This window comes from Tasmannia lanceolata, unplaced genomic scaffold (genome assembly GCF_043159265.1).
Source record: "Tasmannia lanceolata isolate RefF3 unplaced genomic scaffold, GAP_Taslan_0.1 ptg000002l, whole genome shotgun sequence".
Lineage (NCBI taxonomy): Eukaryota > Viridiplantae > Streptophyta > Magnoliopsida > Canellales > Winteraceae > Tasmannia > Tasmannia lanceolata.
This window is the reverse complement of record NW_027518679.1, coordinates 43,181,459-43,204,773: the sequence shown is the minus strand read 5'-3', so window position 1 is coordinate 43,204,773 and position 23,315 is coordinate 43,181,459. Positions and strand designations below refer to the sequence as shown.

The window sequence follows — 23,315 nt, the reverse complement described above, 5'->3', positions numbered from 1 at the left end:
GTCTAAGCAAATCGATTCGTGCTTCAACCCGATCTCCGGATACATCTATCGTGACAGAAGATTTCTCGTTCTCCTCCACCACAACGACATCATCCGGAATGATTTCTTCCCGGAGAGACTCTTTGAGGTGCCTACTGCGACGCTCGTTAGCCCCTTTTTTTGCCGTAATATTCGTGTGCTTCGACGAATAAGTCTTCCCTCCGGCACACCGTCTACATTCATTACGTTTTCGGAAGTTGTGATACGCACATCCGTTACATATCCAATCACCCGGAAGAACAGGGTGGGGCAATTTGTTCTCGTTTCGGCCCCCCGCCTGATCCTCCTTTCTCCGTCCGTACTCCTTAAACCCAGACATTCTTCAAGTACATTTCCAGCAAAATGGTTGAGGCTGCAGGCATAACACTCCCATTATGATTTAAGATTCAATGTCTGATTTTCAAAACATTGGTTTAATGCCTTATTGGTTTAATACCTATAAGGCGTATGTCTTTCATTAAAGCCTTAAAGGCATACACTTGAGTGAAAGACATATGCCTTGCGCATTCAGATTCCTTAGGCCCAAGTGCTTCCGCCTTTACAGAGTTGTTGATTTTTCTCCATATGTTGCGCTGTTTGGATGCACCTGCCTCACGGTGTATGCCTCCCATACCTTTGGAAACACGTAATAAACATGAGTTTCATGTATTTACATGTATAGCGCCACTGTTAATGACTCAAATTGCAGAATTTAGTTTGAATTATTGGAGACTAGTATTTCACATGATTTATACGTTTGTGCTTAATTGCAAAACCTCTTTTACAGAACTTGTCTCAAACAAGGGGGACTGGAAGGAGAATAGTCACTCCCTATGCCGAGTCTTTATCCAATGCGGAGTCTAGAAACATCCATAGACCTTCATCATCATCTGTTGCTGGAGGCATACCTCCATTAGGAAGGTAGCTGAGGAGCATTCATAGCATTGTAAATATCATTCATGGACTTGATGTTATTATTTTTCCTCTTTTCACCCTCCTTTGTTCATAAATTTTCGTCTGTGGATATCTAGGTCTGTTCCTGTTTCTCAGGCATCTGGTAAGTGACGAATTGAATATTAGTGCATTTAGTTATCTGCTTCCAAGTTATTTTTCTTCTCTAAAAAGCTTCCACCATTTCAGATAGGAGAATGGCCTCGTCCATACCTGGTTATAGGAAGGATGAGTATAGTTGGAGATATGATAGTGATGAACTTTCGGGGGATTTACTTCGAGCTTCAAATGCCCTCGAAAACATCCAGTTGGACAGAAAAGCACAAAATCTAACCACATCTTGGAGGTATTTTTTGGTTGTTAACTTTTTCAATCAATGAGTAGGGCATTTCTGGAGAGGAAACATATCATGCTTTAGCACCTAATAAAAGAAAAAAATATCATATTCTGCTAACCCTGTGGATTTGAACCCAGAATCTTAGGCCATGTTTGGCAACCTGAATTTTTTATTCATGGAATATTAACTTACCAAGTGTTGAGAGAGGCGTAGGGAGAGGTTGGAGACAGAAAGAACTGAGAGGGCATGACTGAGGAGATGCTGCGAAGTGGCAGAAAAATAAAATTTCTTTTCCGTATTTTTTCAGCCACGCATCTCACTCTTTCCTCCCTCATGCCCTCCTCTCAATTCTTTTCATCTCTAACCTTCCGTGCCCCTCTGCCTTTATTTGATAAACCAATATTCCATGGAAAAAACTCTCACGGATGCCAAACCAGTCTGTCTCACGGATGCCAAACCAGTCTGTTTGGATGCACCCAAAAGTGGGATAATCAAAGTATAAGTACACATTTTCCTTTTCCTAACTGGGTTTGGTTGCAATTTGCCATTCACATGGCAGTCCTTGTCGACTGTAAATTTTCAAAATGCAAGCCCTTTTTGTACTGTTTGACTTTCCTCTCAAATCAATAGAAAAAGAAAGTAAAGAAAATATTCCTTTCCTTCTATATTATGTGCATCCAAACGGACACTTACCTTGTGTTTGGTTGCACAAAAGCTGGGATGTCTTAGGGATTTTGCTTGGCATTTGGGTGTCACATTAGCAAAACTCCTTGTTTAGTTGCCAATATTGCATTGAAATCCATGGAGACTCCCAGGGATGTCTCGTGGTTCATCATTGCATGTCTGCTTATGTGTCACCCTTGTCCCTTACCTGTAATGTCCTAGCCCAAAACCACAGAAAAGATGGAATTTTGCTTGGATTTCTTGGGAATGATGTTTTTTTCCTCTTTATCTCCCCCACCCCTTTCTCTATATTGGTAAATGATACCCCCCACCACTACTCTACGTGGTTGACAACCAAACACTACTTACCACTATTCTCCGAGGTAAGTTCCAGGCAAATCCAATGCTTGTCTCCTCCCTGATGACTACTTATTCTAGTATTCTCCGAGTCTATGCCGCGCAACCAAACTGACCCTGGGCATTTTCTAGCTTTTTGCTTCTGTAACGCATTTCTAACGAAGATTTCCTTTTCTTTTTTCTTTTTTTCAAACAAGTAAATGCATTGTATGGCTCTCTTTATTTTATGAAAGTGCTGCAGGCATGTTGGAGACGGAATAACAGAGGAAGACGGCAAGGTGGATCATCGCTAGTGGTATTTGCACACCTGTACTTGTATTTTCCTTCTGTTTTTCCTCCTCTTTTTTCTTCCATTTTAACTGCTTATGAGAATCAAGATGTGTAAAAACTGGTATTTAAGATTGTGTTATGGACCTTTTCTTTCTGCTATACAAGTGTTTGGGTGATCTAGGACAACACTGTGTTGGACAGGGAACACTGTTAATCTCTTATTTGTGACCCTGATGTGTTGTTCATTTGTGGGTCCCATCATCCAAAGTTACTGTAGATGGAAAATGATATTTGCACTCCCTTGTTTTGATAATGGCAGTCCTAGATGCTGAGTGTTTTTTGAGGATTGTAACAGCATTTAATGACTGACGAAAGATGTGTAAATAAAGATAGGGTTGTCATTTTAAAACAGTGAGTGCCAATATCCTTGAAGGCCACGTTTGGATACCAACAAGATTTAGATTTGGATTTAGTTGATATTTTGAGCTGGATCAGATCCTTAGATTTCCAAATCAGCTACAACAGTGTAAAAAATTCCGATTTTCAAATCTGTTCTGTGAGACATTATTTGGAAATCAATATTTGTGGCAACTTCCTTCACCGTCGTTGCTCCAGCAGCAGCGAGCCCCCTCTCTCTCTCTCTCTCTCTCTCTCTCTCTCTCTCTCTCTTAAAACATGATCAAGAAGATGATTGATGTGTTTTGTATCCAAAACTCAAATCGAAATCAAAATACAATTGCATGAGGTATCCAAACGGGCCCTAAATGTATTTTCTGCAATCAACCGTTTTATGTGTTTAAACTTTAAAGTCACCTTAGAAGCAACAAAATTTCTTAAAATTGTGAAAGAGAGAAAAAGGAAGATGGGAGGGAAGATTTCAAAGAGCAAAGTGAAAATGGGACAGAGAAGGTAGAAGATGAAAAAGAAGGGAACTGATATTTGCACTACCATATGTTGATAGTAGCACCCCTCATTTTGTTTTGGAGAGGGAGAGAGAGAGAGTGAGTGAGAGTGAGTTTATTGGTTGTGGCTTACATGGTTTTAATTTCCCTGTTGACTCGCCTGAGTTGACTCACTTTTACCTTGGCTATGGGTTGGTTCACGTTCGTATTTTACCCTATTCGACTTTCCCGAGTCATGACCATGTCAGCCTAGTATTCAGTAGTGCCAACTAGGTCGTATTTTACCCTATTCGACTTTCCCGAGTCATGACCATGTCAGCCTAGTATTCAGCAGTGCCAACTAGGTAATCGGCTGTGTTAGTGACAATGGGAGTTCATGTACAAGAACTAGTCGTAAAGACAACTATTTTAATATAAGCGGAAGATCTAATGATTTCGATATAAATAAGAGGATGATCAATCCCCCCCCTTCCTTTATGCGCCCACCTTTTACACGTGATTTGATGTCAAAAAGCGTTTAGTCTGCCTCAATTCATGGTAAAAGTGGGGTTGTTACCTTCTCTCCAAATGTGGCTGATTCTCTAAGAATTTAGGGAGATTAGATCTCAATGGAGCTTTTCAAGGGCATGGAATTTTCTCCATAGGCAAGGCCATTGCTTTTTGATAATCTGAATTGCATTGAGGGAATCTGACTCTATCCATAAATTTTCTACCTGGCTGTTTCTGGCTAGCTGAACACCCCTGATGATTGCTTCTAATTCGGCCTCTTGAATGGGGACTGAGCCATAGGTAGGGCTGCACACGGTTCGGTCCGGTTCGGTTTAGGGGGATTTCTGGAACCGAACCGATGCCATCGGTTTGGAAGAATTCCAAACCGTAACCGAACCGTTTGGGGGTAGAACCGAACCGAACCAAACCGGTTTTGATCGGATCGGTTCGGTTCGGTTCACGGTTTATCCGAGTCCAAAACACAAGGCAAAAAGGGCTGCAAATGTGACAAATCCAAATCAAAATCTTCTTGGAAACCAAACGATTTCTGAACAAAAGAATCATCTGGAAATTTCATCAAAATTTATAGAAGTATGCATCACTATTGAGAAAAAACTTAATTGATGGTTGGGAGAATCTATCTACTTCCTACTTTTCCTTTTCAAATAATCTTCCTATCAATCGACATTACAAAATAAAAAATGTAAAGGGTGAAAAAAATCCAGCAATAAAAAGTGGAAAATCAAAGGAAATTAGAAAAAGTTAAAAAAAAGGTATGAAAACCTAGAAATATTTGCAAAAAGATGTCAAGTGGAAAGGATTCAAGAGAGGGGATCAAACTGAAAGAAATGAAAAATCCAATGAAAACCAGAGGGCTTTAGTGTAGAGAGAGAGAGAGACTTGGCTGCAAAAACCTCTTCTTCATCATAAAACCAAACCCCTTTTTCTTCACCTCCATGGTTGCAAAATGCAAAATGGGCGGGTTGTTGGCTGAAGATGGAGACGAAATAGAAAAAGAAAATGAGATAGAAAGAGAGAATTTCGGACAAGATATTTTTAGGGTGAGGGATTTTCGTAGAACTTATTACAGAGAGAGGGGAAAAGGGGCTGATATATGTGAGTTATATTTTTTGCCCCTTTACTTACTTGGACACCCATTTGGTCCTCTTTCCAGTCATAGATATACTAGATTTGGGTGTGCCAAGTAAAGAAAAGGGGCTGATATATATGATTAAATAAATAAAACAAAAATGGGTTTGGTTTTTCCGGTTCAAATTTTTTCTAAACTGTGACCGAACCGATCCAATCGGTTTATGAATAACGGAAACCGCGACCGAACCAATGACACTAAAAACCGAACCGAACCGAACCGAAATGCCCGGTTCGGTACGGTTTATCAGTTTAGACGGTTAAATGTGTAGCCCTAGCCATAGGTAACAGAGAAGAGAGAAATGATCTGGCCTTTGCTGTATACCTCCCAAAGAAACCATACCAGAACTGATCGAAGCATCTGTGTTTATCTTTAACTCAGTTTGAAAAGGTAGCACCCACTGGCAAAATCTAGATTCTGATTGAGAATGAAAGATGGGGAGATTCCAAATCTGGGCTATACGGCTGTTTACTTCATTCAAATCTTCATTTAGTTTAAGGAAGAGAACACGGCTCCTTGCAACACGATATATTCTATCTAAGACAATGCTCTTGTGAGTTTTGATCTTATCATGAAGTCTGCAATTTCTTTCTAACCAGATGTAGTAAACAAAAGCAGTGAACATGATTCTTGCAAGACAACCACTCTGGCCTTTGAATTTGATTTTTTTCCGGATCCAACTCTCCTCTTCGCCAAACGATTTTCTCTGATTTTTCTGGAGGGATATTTTCCTGAGAATTGTTCGCCAGATCCAGGCAGAATAGGAACAAGAAAAAAATAAGTGATTAACTGATTCTGTTACACTATTACAAAGCAGGCATCTCTTATGAGCATTGATAGGAAGGAAGGTGAGTTTATCTTTGGTTGGAAGACGATCTTGAATTGCTTGCCAGGAAGTGAAACTGAACTTCGGAATATGACCAGGGAACCACAAAGATGAAACCCAATCTGGAGGATGGTGAGAGGACCGAATTGAGTTCCATGCACTTTTGGTGGAGAAGGTTCCATCAGCTTCAGGCATCTAGACTGGAAATGATGGAGTGGAAGAAGAGAAGAGGCTAGTGACAATGATGGCTTTCAGATCCGATAAATAAGGATGTTGATGGATCAAGCTCCACCAACCATTAGATATCGTATCTGAGATGGTGGCTAATTCAGGAATGGAAATGGAACTCATAGAGGATTGATATTCCAATGGGCCGTTAGGATGCCAAGGGTCTTTCCAAAAGAGAAGGTTGGAATTTGGCCCAACAATATAGCAAGTATGCTTTCTTGCTATGTCTCTGACCCTGAAAATGTCTCTAACTGCCCAAGAAGGGTTTCCAGGCATAGAGATATTCCAGAAGCTTCTATTTCTGATATATTTTATGTGTAACCGTAGAACCCATGGAGATTTCTCTCCAGAAACGACAGACTAGCATTTACTTTGACCGCATGTTGGTCTATATTTGCATTTTAAAACACTGGAGCCTTTGCAACCGGTAAAAATAAAGAGGGCGAATGGGGAAGTTTTTGGTCTAGTTTATTAATGCTGTCACCGAGGACCCTCTAATTAGAATGGGGCCCACTAATCTCTGGATAAGTCCATGACGCATAGACTAGTACTCACCCTTATCTTCTTCTTTGGTGGGTCCCCTTCAAAGTAGTGGTTCTCCTTTTTTATGTTTCAGGGAAGAAAACTGTCTTTGACAAATCCTTATGGCCCATTTCTGTAAAGAACCGCCGGTTTTGCTGTCTAAAGTGCAACACCCTTGATTCTCCCGAGAATTACTGCTCATTCCATGGGTCCAATCACTCCTATCTATTTGACCAATGTGGCTAAGTGGAATGCCAATCCTTCGAAGAGTATTTATGGTGTAAGCCTGTGTAGTCCAGTATTTTTCAAAAAGTACTGTATGGCCCACACCATAGGATGATCCAAACCGTCCATTTGGTGGGCCACAAAATAAATAGGCTGTGCCGAAAATATCATTTCCATAGGCTGAACATAGCCCTCCACTCTGTAGAGGAACTGCATATTATGGAAACCTCTATAAATTGGAGGATTGGGATCATCTGATTGAAATAATTTTTCAGCCGCAACCATGGTTTTAAATTTCGACGGACATTTCAGATTTCGGTTGACACCGAAACTGAAATTTGGAGAAATCCGAAATTCTGGGTTTTACCAAACTTCGGCCGAAATTTCAAGAATTTGAATTTTTTTTTAAAAAATAAGGAATCTTCCAAAATTTCAGCCAAAACTTTGTTAATAATTAAATAATATCTTTTTAATTACCAGATTTCGGCAAAAACCCAAATTTAAAACCATTGTCCCAACCTATTTAAGTTGTGGCCCATCAAATTAACGGTTTGGATCATCCGATGGAGTGGTATCTTTCGGCCAATGCTTTCCTGCCACATATCCTAATCGCTTTTATTAAAGCTAGAGAACTGAGACACGTGGCTAAGAATAATTTGTTGTTACAGTTTTCGCGTCTTCCTGTTTTTCCGAAAGAAGATATTTCTTGGGGCCAAAGGGCATTTCCGTCATTTCAAACACTACTCTTTTCCCGTTTCAACCTTTCATTTTATTTAAAGGGTAGTGGGGCCCACTGAGAATGGCATCTTACGTCTCTCTCCACCAACGCTAGTGTTGAGGTCTTTGACAGATGCCACGTGGCAGAATCCGATTTAGTGTATCACTCAGCTCTCTTAGCTCCCCGCTTTAGATTTTGTCCACGTCAGATCTCCATGTCTCCGTTTTTATCCACGTCGGACCATCTTAATGCCCCACGTGGCGTTCCCTCGTTCTCTGCACCTCTATTTTCTCCACGTCAGCATAGTTGGACTAATCTAAAAAAAATCTCAGATCGTGGATATCTTATTCAAGCTCTTCTCATCATTAACCTGAAAAAAGAAGGAAGAGAAACCCTAACCCTAATTCGCCTTTTCTCGATCTGAAAAATCCAGAGCTCTCCTTTTTCCGGCCGGTTTTTCTTCTGATCCGGTGATTTCTCGGCGTTTCTCGATCGGAGAAATTACTGCTTTTTCTCGCCGTTTTGGAGGTTTCAGGGTACTTTATCCAACTCTCATCTTTTCTTTTGTGGATTTCATTTTTAAGGATTTATGTATGATCTGATTTTTTTGTTAGTGTTTAAGAAAGAGTAAACTTTAAGAACCAGAAAAAAAGAGAAAACCTAACGCTTTTCACTTTTTCCCGATCTGAGAAATCCAAAGCTCTCGTTTTTCTTGCGGTTTTTTTCCTGATCCGGAGTTCTCTTGCCGTTTCTCAATCGGAGAGATTATTGATTTTTCTTGCCGTTTTGGAGGTTTCAGGGTACTTTATCCAACTCTCATCTTTTCTTTTGTGGATTTATTTTCTAGGATTTATGTATGATCTGATTTTTTTTATTTTTAAGAAAGATTAAACTTTAAGAACCAGAAAAAAAGAGAAAACCTAACGCTTTTCAATTTTTTCCCGATCTGAAAAATCCAAACCTCTCGTTTTTCTTGCGGTTATTTTCCTGATCTGGCGTTTTCTTGCCGTTTCTCGATCGGAGAAATTATTAATTTTTCTCGCCGTTTTGGAGGTTTCAGACTGCTTTCTCCAAATTTCATCTCTTTCTTTGTGGATTTTATTTTAGGATTTATCTATCATGATCTGATTTTTTTTAGTTTTTAAAAAGCGTAAACTTTAAGAACCAGAAAAAGACAAAACCTAACGATCTTTTTCCTTTTTCTCGATCTGAAAAATCCAGAGCTCTCGTTTTTTCCGGCCGTTTTTATCCGGTCCGGCGTTTTCTTTCCGTTTCTCGATCGGAGAAATTGTTGCTTTTCTTTCCGTTTTTTAGTTTCAGGTATTTTCTCCAACTCTCATCTCTTTCTTTTGTGGATTTCATTTTGAGGATTTACCTATCGTGATCTGATTTTTGTTAGTTTTTAAGAAAGAATATTGATGAGTAATTTTCATTCCTGGATCGTTCCGTGTCTAAACTCCGGGGTTTGATTATTGAAAATCTCTTTCTTTTTGGATTTCATTCTTAGGATTTATCTACCTTGATCTGATTTTTGTTAGTTTTTAAGGAAGAGTATTGATGATTAATTTTCATGCCTGGATCATTCCATGTCTAAACTTCGGGGTTTCATTATGGAAAATCCTGAAATTATTTTTTAATAATTCTTTATAGGGGTTGTAGTTTATCCGATGTTTTATATCGATCTTCCTTTGTTGTTGTTGTTGTTATGAAATTATTATTTTTTAATAATACTTTATAGAGGTTGTAGTTTATCCGATGTTTTAGATTGATCTTCCTTTGTTGTTCATTGATGAATTTGCAAAGGTGGTGTTGTTGATGTTAGGGTAGATATATGTGGGGTTTGGAAGGTTTCTTATCTTGCTGTGATGGCAGGTTTGAGTTCTTTGTTTATGGGCTTAGATCGCCGTGTCTGAACCAAGACCATTGCTATTATTTTGCGGCTGTGGTTCTTGTTTTTGGCTGTGGATCTGGTTTTGGTATGACCTCTGTTTGTATATCGTGAAATTATATGACTTTTGGTTTTTGAAAATCGGAGGGACTTGGTTGAGGGATTTTGTTAAGCAACGGAATGTGCGAGTTCTCTTGTCGAGGGAAGTTCTTACCAGTTCTATCCAGTGCCTTCCTCATCGTCAGTCTTTTTGAATCTGGTTGATGGGGAGTGTTCAATTGAGCATTGAAGGTACTCGGAAGAGAGGATCGGTAGAACTGAATGCCCACATTCGGAATGAGCCCATGGAAGTTAGAGGCAGCGTTGTTGGGGAGGGTCGAAGGCTTTCAGAGGAATATGAGCCGAGGGTTAGTGTGGCAGGTGGAGATGTAAATGGCAGACGTGAAGGACTTCTCCTAGCCTCCCAATCTGCCTTGCAGAAACATCAGCAGCCTCAAGGGCCCTTTGTTCGATGGGAGAGGTTTCTTCCCCTCAGATCTCTGAAAGTTTTGCTAGTGGAAAATGATGATTCGACTCGCCATGTTGTCAGCGCCCTGCTTCGTAATTGCAGTTATGAAGGTTAGTAATTGGTGCTTCACAACAAAAAACAATGTTTGTTCTAAATGACTATGGGTTATATGCATTTTATGTGCAATTTTGCCACAACATGGGCGTCTAGTGGATGCTTTGGCTTCCTGCATTTCAGTATATACCTTTGCCATCGTTTTACAACATAAACTCTTCTGATCTCCTGGCACGAAAATGAATTTCTTTTTTTAAATGATCTATGCTCTGTCTTGTTCTAAATGCTAGTATCTGTTGGGATGGAGTTATACGTGCAATCGTTTTGCTCCATCTGAATGGCTCCAATCTTTTGCTACTTATCTTGAACAATTTTTATCACACAAGGCAAGTGATATGAATTTCTTTTTATACATCTTGCAATTTTTCTGTATTTATGTGCTTACTCAAGGGATTTTTCTACATGATTAGAAATTTTCAAATGCATGCTTTTTTTTGCATAATAGATGACAAACACTTCATTTGATCCATTTATCTATTCGTCCTTTGCAGGATTTAAATATGCTGACTATGAAAATTTCTGCAGATTATTACATTTACTTATTATATTATCAATTTTTGTTCTTCTTTGACTAATTCAATCCATGCTTAAACAAAACAAAGGAAGCATGGATAGTGTATAATACATATGCTTGGAAGGATGTCCCGTTTTAAATCTGCTAAATTTTATAAAGTCTTATCATTTGAATGGAATAGTTTCTTATCATTTGAATGGAATAGTTTCTTATCATTTGAATTGAATAGTTTGAGATGGTAACTAATCAAGTTTGAAAAAAAAAAACCGCAAATAAATCAGAGCAGTGTGCAAGAGAATAGGAAGCCTTTGGGAAATCTTGGTAATGTCTCTTATCATAATATCACAATGTCCATGGATACCAGTTTTATTTGCCATTTTGCCACACCGTAATCTTTGTAATATCACACGTAAACCAGCCTCATTTACCACAACTTAATATGTGAACATTAGTTTGAATGTCATCGATTCCACTTTGAATCGATTAACTCGCTAAGTAGTTGGTTAGATCATAGTTCCTTTTCTTTTCCTTCTTTTTACCTTAAAGATGAGTATTTTCTCATTTAAAGAAAAAAGATGAGTATGTTCAACATCTCATAGGGTGAGAATGAAGTAACTTCTTTTGTAACAATTTATGAATGATGAGGTGCACAAGTTTTCATTTCTTTTTTGCCCCTATTATTTTATGATTATTAATGTTTGTGTGCAGAGCCCATTAAAAAAGATTATTAATAGGTGTGAGGTATCTTAATGAGCATAATTTTCTGCATTCCGAAGCTCACGTAGGTGGAGATCCTGTCCAACCGGATAGCCCATTTGAAGAGTCAATACTAGATGGGTGATTCCAAAGAGAAAGGGGAACCTTTCTTGAGCCCTTCCCATGATTGAGTGCCAGAGAGAGAACCAATGAATCAAAGAGAAAGGTTCCCAGAAGTTGCTTGATCATGGGAAGGGCTCAAGAAAGGTTCCTATTTCTCTTTGGAATCACCCATCTAGTATTGACAGTGGGAGTTGTGAAAATATGAAAGGTGATTATTGACAGTGGGAGTTGTGAAAACATGGTGTCCTAGGGGACCCTCCCAAAGTTATAGTTACCCACAAAGGAGCATCCTCACCCATACAAATCGTCATGGTTGAAACATGGTGTTGAATTAAGCGTAACCAGACGTTGCTTGATTACTTTTTCAGTTGGTAAACGATATTCTGATAAAGTATGGTGTGATGTGATGAAGATGGATGGATGCATGCCTTATTTTATTGGATCGTCTGTGGTAATATCTTAGGCATGTGATACACGATGGAAAGAAACATACTTACACTTTCTAGAAGGATGATCCGAAAATTATTTTTGTTCCGTCAAACGATATTAGCCTCAAACCTCAACTAAGGGATGGGATTAATCTTCTTTATCTGAACCAATTCTAAGAAATAAAAAAAAAGTGGAGTCAAGTATGTGCTGTTCAGGAAAGAGGAATCGGCAGGACTAGATATTTCCTACTATGATGCATCCATTTCTAGAGGAATTTGTTGTTGTTTTTCCTGATGATCTATCGTTGGTTTTACCATCATTGCGAGATATACAATGTCACTTCGACCTACCAAAAAAAAATCTCAGATATTGTCTCCTCTCTAAATATGCAACGAAAGCCTTTGTGTCTCTGTATGATACAATGCCATGTCTAGTCCATGTCTCTATTTTGAACTGATATATTTTGCTGAAACTGGTTCTAACTTCTACCACTACTCAACACCATCTTGTTTAACTCCCATTCCCTGTTTTTTCTTCTCAAGTTCTTGCGCACTCTCTTGTCACTCCAGTTTCTTGTTTTCCTCTTTCATACTACCTCATTTCACTTATGTTTCCTATTTCCCTCCTCCATGCTATCTATTTTCACTCATTCCCTCTCTCTCCTTCATACTATCCCTTTTCACTCCAATTGCATTTCTCTACGGTGTCCTATCTCGTTTTACCTTCACAGTATTTTTTGTTATACTATGATCTATCTCCTTTTCCTTCCATTTCTTGACTGTCCCTTGCGTTTTGTCTCTTTTTACTCTCATCCCCTTTTTTCCTCCTTCACACCCTCTCTTTTTGCCCAAATTTCCCATATCCTCCTCAGAACTCTCTTGCTCTATTTTATCTCTCATTCTCTCTTCTCTCCTTCATACCTTCTCTTTTCATTCCTATCTCTCTCTCTCTCCCCCCCCTCCCCCCCTATTTACCCTCTTGTTTCTCTCCCATTCACCCTTCTCTTCTTCCCCTCATTCCCTTTTTTCTCGTGATCTTGTACATCCATTCCTTTGTTCTCATCATGCATATTGTTTGACATTTTTGTGGCCTGTAAGTTGTTTTATAAGGTTTTTTTTTGCATTATCATTGATTTATGCAGATTAATATTTGTGCATATGCTTTGTCTCTATGATGATCCTATGTTCGTACTATTGCATGCTTGTGATGGTGCATATTGCAGTGTACTAGGATAATTTGTTAGTTTGTTTTATGATTCATTAACGAATTCCGATAGAATGGTCTGCTACTCACACCATGCCGAACAAGTAGGATGAGGCTAATCAGATGGAGGTGATAAGGGACCTTGATTGTTTCAGAGATTAAGATGAGACATTTAGCATGCTTATGTGCTAAAGGTGGGGTGTTTGATATTTAGATAGATGACCTTAGTCTATGAGGACTTATCCTACATGGTGTAATTATGTGATAATTCCCCTACTTCAGGATTGAGCTTTTCTGAATTGCAAATGACATTTGTTCCATACCATTTTACCCATATGTATACAATTTTTGCAGGAGAAAAAATACGAACCATATCTTTGTTCTCATTCCTTATCTATGTTGCTATGCTCATGCGTTCTTTGTCTATGGACCATACTTGGTTAGGAAAATATAAATGCACAATAGATGTAATTATATCTGCACTTCTAATGTTTAACTGTGCATTTGGCAGTTACTGCTGTTGCAAATGGGGTAGAAGCATGGAAAATCTTAGAAGATCTGTCCAATCGTATAGATCTCATTTTGACTGAGGTAGTCATGCCTTATTTATCTGGCATTGGCCTTCTATACAAGATTATGAGCCACAAAACTTGCAATAATATTCCCGTGATTAGTGAGTATTGTTCATATATCCATCTATTTTTCTGGTAATTATGTAAATGGAAAGGTTCTTTCTCATGATGCTATTCAATTAGTTGTTATTTTTAATTGCTACAACTGCTGAGCTTTATTGTGCAGTGATGTCATCTCATGATTCTATGGGTATAGTCTTTAAATGTTTGTCAAAGGGTGCAGTTGACTTTTTAGTGAAGCCTATTCGAAAGAATGAGCTTAAAAACCTTTGGCAGCATGTTTGGAGGAGGTGCCACAGTGTAAGTTTTTTATACACGTTTTCCACTAGCTAGATTTGAATCACTATTGCTGCATACACATAGATATGAATGGCATGCATCTCTAAACTAACCCTTCTTCTAAACATACTTAACATTGGTTCTCATTTATAATCGCTATATTATGCCCATGGTATCAGAGTTCATTTCATCAACGATGCGTAATTGCTTTAACCTCTTTTACATGCCTTCTCTCATACATTTTATTATTTCTACCTTCTACTTGGCATAATTTCTTGCCCTCCTTCAGTCTAGTGGGAGCGCGAGTGAAAGTGGCATACAAAGTCAGAAGTCTATAAAGTCAAAGAGTGTTGATGCGTCTGACATCAATAGTGGAAGCAATGATGAGGATGATAATGAGAGTATTGGTCTGAACGTTGGAGATGGCAGTGATAATGGAAGTGGCACTCAGGTACGTCATTCAATATTCCCATTTACTTCTTGTTGTTTGACCATATTTTGTATACCTATGGAAAGTTCTTCTTCCATAGGACCGAGGGATGAGTTTGATCCAAATTCCTTAAGAGTTCTTTAATCCATTAACTTGTTCATAATGAAGTATTTCTTAATTTGTTAGTGTTTATGAGATTTAGGGCATGTTTAGCAAGGGTTTTCATTCTCACCCGAAGATTTGGGTAAAAACGGATTGATGAGAATCTGCGGATCGACTCGGAGTCGCTCTGCAGAATCCCATAATCTAGCTGCACAAAACAGAGAAATATTGGAAATGGGCTTTGTGGGCCATGGCCCCCGAATGATATTTTCTCTCTTTTCTCGTCTCCGCACCTACAAAATCGGTGAAAACCCATGTTATGATGGTTGCCAAACACGCCCTTAGTTATGATTAAGCTAAAACAATGGATAGCCATTCTAAAAATGAAATTTTGTTGTATACTAGAGTATCTTGCTCTTATTTGTTTATGTATCATATTGATGGAAGTAAACTACTAGGAATCCACCAGAAGTAGAAAACTCACTAAAGAATTGAACAATCATATCTCATAGACCTCTGTAAACAATACCAAAGATAGATAAAATGACAATAGATTGATCAAACATGACCAACATAGGGTAAAATCAAAAACCCAAAAGGTAAAACTTGCAGCTAGTCCTTGAATTCCCACTTCGTACCATGGTCTCCTCTTCTGATATTGATGTTTCTTCTTCCAAATCTCCAATATTCAGTGTACATCGTGAGCAGTCATTGCAGGTGTATACAAGGAGGGTTAGGGAGGGATGTGACTCAAATCATCGACTAATCATCATCTGTGCAGAGGATCCCAAGCTAATCCATACTACTTCAGGTCTTCATTGTTTGTAAGGATAAAAGGTCGTGTACTAACATCCAAGATCAACAGTCTTGATCCTAGTCATACCCTGTATGCACCCTTGTAGGACCTAGAAATTGCCTTTTTACCGTTGATCGTACAAGTGACTGTCTGTGTAGCCCTTCTCATAATATGTAGTGGGTGTGTGGGTGTGGGGTGTGGTGTTGATAGCTTTGATACCAATCTGATGTAGGCTAGGGAGAGAGAAGAAGAAGAAGAAGAAGAAGAAGAAGGGGAAGGGGAACTCAAACTTAGTAATCAATTAATTAATCATCAAAGTTAACAAAAAGTCATAAATTGGCCTATATATAGGCAACCAACAATCATAAATTACTAAAATACCCCTAAAATCCCTAAAAGACCAAAATAACCCTAATAATCCCAAAAGAATCCCCTTAATATCCCTACGAACAATAAAAATACCAAAAATATGCAGATGGGGCTCCTGAGTGCGGCCCCACCTAGAATAAGTCCGCAACGAACGTCTACGATCCCCATCAATTAGTATACTCATAGTATGTGGTACGTGGGGGATGAGATTAAGAAGTATGATTAATAACCATGCGTGAAATTTTTATATGGGGTTATTTGTATAAGTATGATTAAGAAGTTTTTAACAAGAGATCAAGGGGATGAGATTCAGATAACTCTCATATTCTTTTTTCACAGAACTCTTCTTTTTCCTATTTTTGCATCTCTTTTGTTTTAACTAGCATACATGCATGTCATTTACACATACCACCAGGCTATACATATACACATCTACTCATTGACTTTTGCCTGTGCACTCGTAGACACAAGTGAGTGTGTACTTCACCTACAAATGCTCATCACCCATGCACCAATACTTATGCTTAAACACTTATGCGTTCTTTGTATATGTGCATTTTTCCACGTGAAAGCATGCATCTACAAGCATGTGACTGGATAACCATGCGTGAAATTACATGTGCATGGTCAATAACATGAATCTAACTTTTTGCTGTAGTCCAGCCCTCCCACTGATATACCTTCATATTACATGCCGTTATTGTATATTTACTGTTTCAATTTGATTTAAAATAACTACTTTGTATCATTACAAAAAAACTACTTGGTTTTATTAGAAAAAAATAATTGGTTTTCGAAGTTTTTTATGATTTGATTTTGGCATACCTTAGGTATTTTACTTTTTAATAAAATCCATATGCTATATCAACGCCATTCTGCATATGGTAGAGCACAAGATTTAACCTTGAACAGCACGTGCTAGTAGTTTACTGTTAGTGTAATTCTTAAATCTATATCATATCCAAATCTAAATCCTATCAACATGCATTGCTCGTGTTGGGCTGACTAGTAAAAGCAATGAACAGAATCATTTCTGAATACTTGTGGATACTGAGAGCCTTTCTATTTTCATTTTGAAGAGTTCCTGGACAAAGCGGGCAATAGAAATTGACAGCCCCCTACCAATTTCGCCTTCAGACCAGGCATACGATCCTTATGATAGTACTTGTGCCTTAATTATTCATCCAAAGCCCGAAACACTCCGCAACAAATGGGTTCCTAATACCACCACATGGGAGTGCCAAGAACAGAAGGAACTTCTCGGTATGCATAAAATTTTTGTCCACGCGTTAGGCTCCAAGAGCTGTAATTGCTGTTTTGCAAACAAACAAAAAAAATCTCACCATTTGAGTCTCTCTCTGATATAGTAATTCTGTTTTGCAGAGAATGTTGAAATGGGTAGAGACTTGCAAATTGGAGTACCTATAAGTCCAGATTTGAATCTTGAACCCTATTCAAGAGAGAAGGTATCTACCAACCTAACCTGGCAAAAGCCGGATAAATCACCTGAACAAGGCCCCAAGAGAGAGAACGAGGAATCAAATGAGGTTCTGGAACTCAACAGTGACGACACATTTGATAAAGTGGAGATCTTAGCTGCTGATCTTATTGGTGCAATTGCCATTACGGGTGCCATTGCTCAGATAGAAACCCTAGTCGTTGACGCTCAAGACCTCTCCAAGATTCCAGAAATCAAAGATTGGGCTATTGAAGATTCTAAAGAATTACCATCCCTTGATCTGTGCTTAAAGAGGCTCAGATCAGTTGGTGATGGTGGAAGTGCTATACATGAGGATCGGAATGTTCTGAGACGTTCAGACCCATCAGCCTTCTCAAGGTCTGAAGAAGAAACTATACTTTTGTTACTGTATTTTTCATTATGTTGTAGAAAAAGTGCAAAAACTCATTTGGCATTTGTATAATCCATAGTTTTAAATTTCAGCCGAAATCCAAAATTTTGGAAATACACCATGAATTGGAATTTTTCCGGTTTTTACCCTTATTTACAAAATTTCCATCTAAAATTAAAAATCTCCAACAAAATTGCAGAAATTTCCACAGAAATTTTAGACATTTCCACTGATATTTTTAAAATACCAAAATTTTTAACATAATTTTACATGATTTCAGCCAAAATTTCCTCCGAAAACGAAATTTAAAACATCGGAATAATCCTATTACCTTGCAGGTACAATACCGCCGCTGCTATAGCGGAGGGTCCCACAGGATTTGGAGGAAGCTGTTCTGTTCAACTTGATAATAGCTCAGAAGCAATGAAAATGGAGTCTATTTATAATTTGGCATCTAATTCAAATGCTCCTCCACTCAACCAGTCTTCCAACAGCAATAGCAACAACAATGACATGGGGTCCACAACTAATAATGCCTTCACCAAGCCAACAACTCTCAGGGACAATTGTTTCCACCATTCCTCTGCTTTTCAACCAGTTCATCATGGTCATGGTTGTCCTCCTCAGAAAGTAGTAACCGAAAAGGTGGATGATGGGGCCATGGACACTCAAGTAGAACGGCCAAGAGGGGCCCAGGTCCAAGTACAGCACCACCATTACCACCACTACCACCACCACCACCGCTACCATGTCCATAGCACACAACAGATCCCACCACCCGACCAAGATGACTTGTCACTGAAGAGCATGGCAGCAGTCGCCCCACAATGCGGATCATCCACTGTGTTTGGTGGACCTGTGGAAGGTAATGGTGGAAATTACAGCCAGAATGGGAGTGTCACTGGAAGTAATCATGGGAGCAATGGACAAAATGGAAGCGACACAGCTGTGAACAATGGAGGGATGAACATGGAGAGCGATAATGGCGCAGCTGGAAAAAGTGGGACGGGTGGCGGAAGTGGGAGCGGGAGTGGGGTGGATCAAAACAGATTTGCACAGAGAGAAGCTGCCCTGACCAAATTCCGGCAGAAGAGGAAGGAGAGATGTTTTGAAAAGAAGGTATCCAGCTTTCAGTTGCACATTTCTCTTTTTTCCATGTGAGCATTCCATAGTTTAGAAAAGTCTGAAAGACTTGCATGAATTGCATACCAAAGGGTTTCAAGATAAAATTGGCCAGATTAGACACCTGTGTCAATTCTGTTTCTTAGAAGAAAAAAACAGATACCAGGGTGTTTAAAACTTAGGAACAACTACCATAGCTCCCAAATTTCAAAAGTAAAGAATGGCAACCCCTCCTTGTATTTTGACACCCGTGAGCGAAAATTATCTGTGTTAAGTAATTAGGTAGTTTTGATTTTGAACCTGACTCAATTCTGTTTCTTAGAAAAAAAAAACAGAAACCATGGTTCTTAATAACTTCGGAACAACTACCATAACTCCTACCATTCAGGGAAAAAAAATAAAAAAAATCACTACCATAACTCCCAAATTTCAAAAGCAAAGAATGACAACCCCTCCTTGTATTTCTACACCCGTAGGCGAAAAATATTAGCATTCCTCCTACAGTGATTAGGTAGTTTTGATTTTGATTGGTCCCATTATGATTATTGTAGTAGTTTCCATTTCTCATTTTATAGAAGAACAGAATGGAATTAGGCTTTTCTGTGACTCTGGTTTACAGGTGCGATACCAAAGCAGGAAGAGGCTTGCGGAGCAGCGGCTACGTGTGCGAGGTCAATTTGTGCGACAGAATGTGTATGAGAACTTGAGTCGCGATACAGACAGCTAACGTTTATGGGGTGTGGATTTGTGTTGCTTATGTAAATGAGGTTAGCTGTGGGTATTTAGAATTTATGGATGAAAGAGAATTGCTTGGTAGAATAGAAAGTGAGGTCAATCCATTTTGGGGGGAACTCAAGGACTCTTTGTAACTCTGTAACTGTGTTTCTGTTTGGACTTGCAGACTTCTACACGGAAGGCGGTCGCCCTTTAGAAGGGTAGCCTTCCTCTGTCATAATAAAGCTGTAATTGCTACTGTTGTTGTTGAAAATCTGTCATTCTAAACTGATGTGAGTGCTGTTGAAAACTAATATGAAGGAAGCTAACCAACAATAGGTGAGTTTCTTCTTGTTGGGTTTGGGTCACATTGTGGAAGGTTGTTGCTTATAAACATCCAAAAGGGAACATTCAGATGTTCTTTTCTGGGTGTGTGTTAGCACTAGATCGAAGTGAAGACGACATCCTTTTTCAGATTTTTAATAGAAAAAGGGGTGAATAGATTTCTTACTAAAATTTAATAAAACAGATGTTGTAATGGGATAAAAGAAACTGGCTATTTAGACTTTTTAAGCTGGGGTTTGGTGAGACCCCTACCAGATTCATTAATTGAAGAAGAACGATGCACAAGAAGCTTGAAACAAGATCAACGCACGGGGGAACAAAGAACAACAAGCATAGAGCAAAATAACAAAGAAGAAAACCTCCTACCAAAATGGTAAGGAGAAGAACACAGGGACAAATGAAACACAACAAGGAACAAAAAACAGGGTCAAAATGACAATGCCTCACAGCAATGAGAGAGCAAAGAGCCTCATATACTTGGCCCGAGAGATAGCTTGGAGAAGGAGGGGAGCCCAGAAGGAGTAGATAGGAAGTTGAAGGGTGGTTTGTTTTTCTCTCTCTCTGAACTTTATGCCAAACACCTTGGTCCACCAAAGGGGATTGATCTTCAAGACAGCTTTGCACCTGTTTGCCCTTCTCATTGACAGGAGAGTTATCATCATGGTGTTCGAGGGCTGCAAGTCTGTTGGGATGGATTTGGCTTAGAGAAGCTGGAGCTGAGAAGGAGGAGGGGTGGATAATGAGGTTACCTTTATGGCCATCCAACTGCTGAACAATGGGAGGAGGATCAGGGTTAGCTAAGAGACCAGCATCAGCCTCCATTGGGGGATTAATTTTTGGCCTCCATTCTTTCTTATACTGAGACTTGGGTTGATTAGATTGGAGATGACAATCATTTGAACCATGGCTGAAATCCATACAAAAAGAACAAGCTCTAGGCTTCCAGTCATAGTCTATTTGTTGAATAATCTCTCCCGAGGATGTACAGAGTTTGATAGAGTCTAGGAGGAGCTGCTCGGCACTGACTAATACACACAATCTAGCATAATTTAGTCTAGAGGCCTCAGCCGTTTGAGTGTCCATGTAGAGAGGCTTCCCAATCAAGCTAGCTATTCTACTGAGGCAGTGAGAATTATAGAACTTTAGGTGTAGCCCATGAAGTTTGATCCATATCGGAATTTCCGATAGTTTCTTCTTCTCCATCAAGGTGTTCAGATCCCATCGTTGAAGAATCAAGGGTCTTCCCCCATAATTATGGCCATTATCTTCTAGGACCCGAGTACAATCTTCCTCACATGAAAACTTGAATAAAAAGAAACCATGATCCATGGTATACATTTGTAAGGAACCTTTCAGTTTCCATTTGCGACGGAGAGCTTCACGAACAGAGACAAAATACGGCCTTTTCCCAATGAAATACCCGACAAGGCAGTTGGCCCATTTTTCCCTTGCCCTAGGATAAATTCATCTTCAAAGTGGAGTTCCATGCTAGATTTCTCTGAAGCGTTAGGAAGAGGGAGAGCTGTCATTCTTTCCACAGACATTAGGAACTGAGTGGGAGCTTCCAAAAACAGAATCTGGGCTGGATTTCACTTCAATAACTGAAGTTGACTTGACGTACAAGTGGAGGAGCCTGCCTTCTCTTTAATTTGAGATAGATATTCATCCATGGAGGAGTTCAGCTCATTGACTCTTACATTTAGGAGGTCAAGGATGTTCTCTTCATCTTCAATCTTCTGCTTTAAGTGAGATTTGGACTTTTTCCTGTGCTTCTTCCTCTTTTTGCAAACCGAGTTACATTGTGCTGATTTCACAGTCAATGATGAGTCTCAGATACTTCATCTTCTCGTTCACCGAGACTTTGAGATGATCAAGTTCTCCATTGGAGATTAGATCACGAATTTTATTCAGATTTTAAGAGATGGGGTTGCATCAATTTTGATCTTAATCAGCTCAGCAAAGGAAGTTGGTTCAGCATCACAATCAGATTCAGTGATGCTTGGCTTAGAGCCAATGGTGGCTGGCTGGTAGCTTGGGGACCAGTTTATATTGAGGTTTCCAAAACCTCCATTGCTGAATGCTAGAACTGAACAGACCTTGAGAGATGGAATAATGGCAGAGCAAATTAACTAAAACCAGAGACTGACTACTAAAAAACAAGGGAGAAATTAGGGATGAGAAGAAGAAGAAGAGGAAGCTAACCATAACTCTCTCATTTTTTATGCTGCTTGCCTTCCCATACCTTGCTTTAAAGAGTCATTATATTTCGGAAATGTGCTTAATGGGTTGTTTGGAGTCCTATTTAAAAGTTTTAAGCAAGGTGGAAACGTTTTGCTTGTTTTATTACATATAGAGAGATTTTATGGAGCGAGGGGAGAGATTCTAGGGAGAGATCGAGAACCGATTTTTGGGTTGTTTTGCTGCTTTGTAGGAGCTGTTCATCATCCCCTTACTCTCCCACCCAAATCAAGTCTCTCCATCTATAGCTTATCTATTTGGCCACACAAATACATGACATCTGGGGCGCCAAAACTGGCTACATTGCATTAAAAGAAAGATGTGCTGTTTTGTGATGTTTTTTGTGCTTTACTTTAGCTTTTTTCGAAAAATTATCCATTCATGGAATCTTTGTGGGTGGCTTGATCCTAACTACTAAATATAAGATCTGATCTTATTATAACTTATCACATGAATTTAGAGGATGGGCTGCCTTGTAAATAGGCTTCGGAGATTTTCTAGCTTCCAGAATACTCATCGACGGTAGAGGTGAAAAGTTGTTAAGTAAACCTCTTTTGGAATAGGAAGTGAGGGTTGGAAACTTAGAAAGGAGTCCTAATTTAGTTAGTCTCTGAGAGATAATGATGGGAAAAGAGTCTTTGTTGGAATGGCTCTTTCACTGTAGGAATAGGACTCCTATATATTAGTAAAACAAAAGTGTAATAGGACTCCTATACTACTTAACAGCAGATTGGAGTCTTCTCTATAAAAACCTTACACCACTATAAACTTCATTCTACATCTTCCACATCTAAACACAAGTTCTCTTTCTTTCTTTTTTATTGTTTCTATTCTCTTCTTCTCCCGTCTTATTTCTTATCTAAAAATCAATCATGACAGGCTCAGAGGAGGAAAAATGCCTCAAAGTTTCCCAAGAGGAGTTTTCGTTGTTAAATCAATCCAAAGGGGAGTCTTGGTTTGAACGAGTTATGAAGGCACAGAGAAAAGCTCTGCATAAAACTCTGCGTGAATATGAGAGAGAATTAACAAGAGAAGGCTTAAAATTTCCTAAATTACATAAAGATTAGTGTTGGTTTGAGTGAGTATTTTCTTGGTATTACACTCCTGCTTCTACCATTCTTATTCACAACCAAAATCATGTAAGCACTATTTTTTATATGGAAGAATGATGCTCCTATCTTTATTAAAACTATGTTTTTATTTTTATTAACTGTAGAGGAAATATTTTGAGGTTTGTTAAAGGTATGTATATATGGATTGTTCTATAAGATTCGGTAGAGTGGATGATTGGAGATAATTTCTCTTCA

At 38.9% G+C, this 23,315-nt stretch overlaps 3 protein-coding genes across 5 annotated transcripts in view; 2 read left to right on the top strand and 1 right to left on the bottom strand.

Annotated features, from left to right (window-relative positions):
* LOC143873899 (protein TONNEAU 1a-like) overlaps positions 1 to 2,909 on the top strand; it is a 34,605-nt gene extending 31,696 nt beyond the window's left edge. Inside the window, exons 5-8 of one of the 2 annotated variants that reach the window (XM_077376847.1) lie at positions 806 to 939; positions 1,050 to 1,075; positions 1,159 to 1,315; positions 2,560 to 2,909. In XM_077376847.1, coding sequence (XP_077232962.1) covers positions 806 to 939; positions 1,050 to 1,075; positions 1,159 to 1,315; positions 2,560 to 2,587 — 345 coding nt within the window. In that variant the 3' untranslated portion in view covers positions 2,588 to 2,909. The remainder of the gene's footprint in view (positions 1 to 805; positions 940 to 1,049; positions 1,076 to 1,158; positions 1,316 to 2,559) is intronic. The other variant, XM_077376846.1, reaches the window with a different exon arrangement.
* A 5,096-nt stretch (positions 2,910 to 8,005) lies between these two features.
* On the top strand, positions 8,006 to 19,699 carry LOC143873873 (two-component response regulator-like PRR37). Of its 2 annotated transcripts, none has more exons than XM_077376843.1 (9): positions 8,006 to 8,192; positions 9,529 to 10,162; positions 13,643 to 13,804; positions 13,930 to 14,063; positions 14,332 to 14,493; positions 16,819 to 17,002; positions 17,123 to 17,576; positions 17,928 to 18,708; positions 19,331 to 19,699. In XM_077376843.1, exons 2-9 carry the CDS (start codon positions 9,808 to 9,810, stop codon positions 19,436 to 19,438), a joined length of 2,340 nt encoding a protein of 779 aa, XP_077232958.1. In that variant the 5' UTR covers positions 8,006 to 8,192; positions 9,529 to 9,807; the 3' UTR covers positions 19,439 to 19,699. The 2 variants fall into 2 exon arrangements, with proteins under 2 accessions (XP_077232958.1, XP_077232959.1); XM_077376844.1 differs by lacking the exon at positions 8,006 to 8,192 and adding an exon at positions 8,347 to 8,456.
* Positions 19,700 to 19,981: 282 nt separating this feature from the next.
* LOC143892060 (uncharacterized) lies at positions 19,982 to 21,099 on the bottom strand. The gene is made up of 2 exons (XM_077396533.1): positions 20,395 to 21,099; positions 19,982 to 20,059 (listed from the first exon to the last, which is right to left on the bottom strand). Exons 1-2 carry the CDS (start codon positions 21,097 to 21,099, stop codon positions 19,982 to 19,984), a joined length of 783 nt encoding a protein of 260 aa, XP_077252648.1.
* Between the last annotated feature and the right edge of the window lie 2,216 nt (positions 21,100 to 23,315).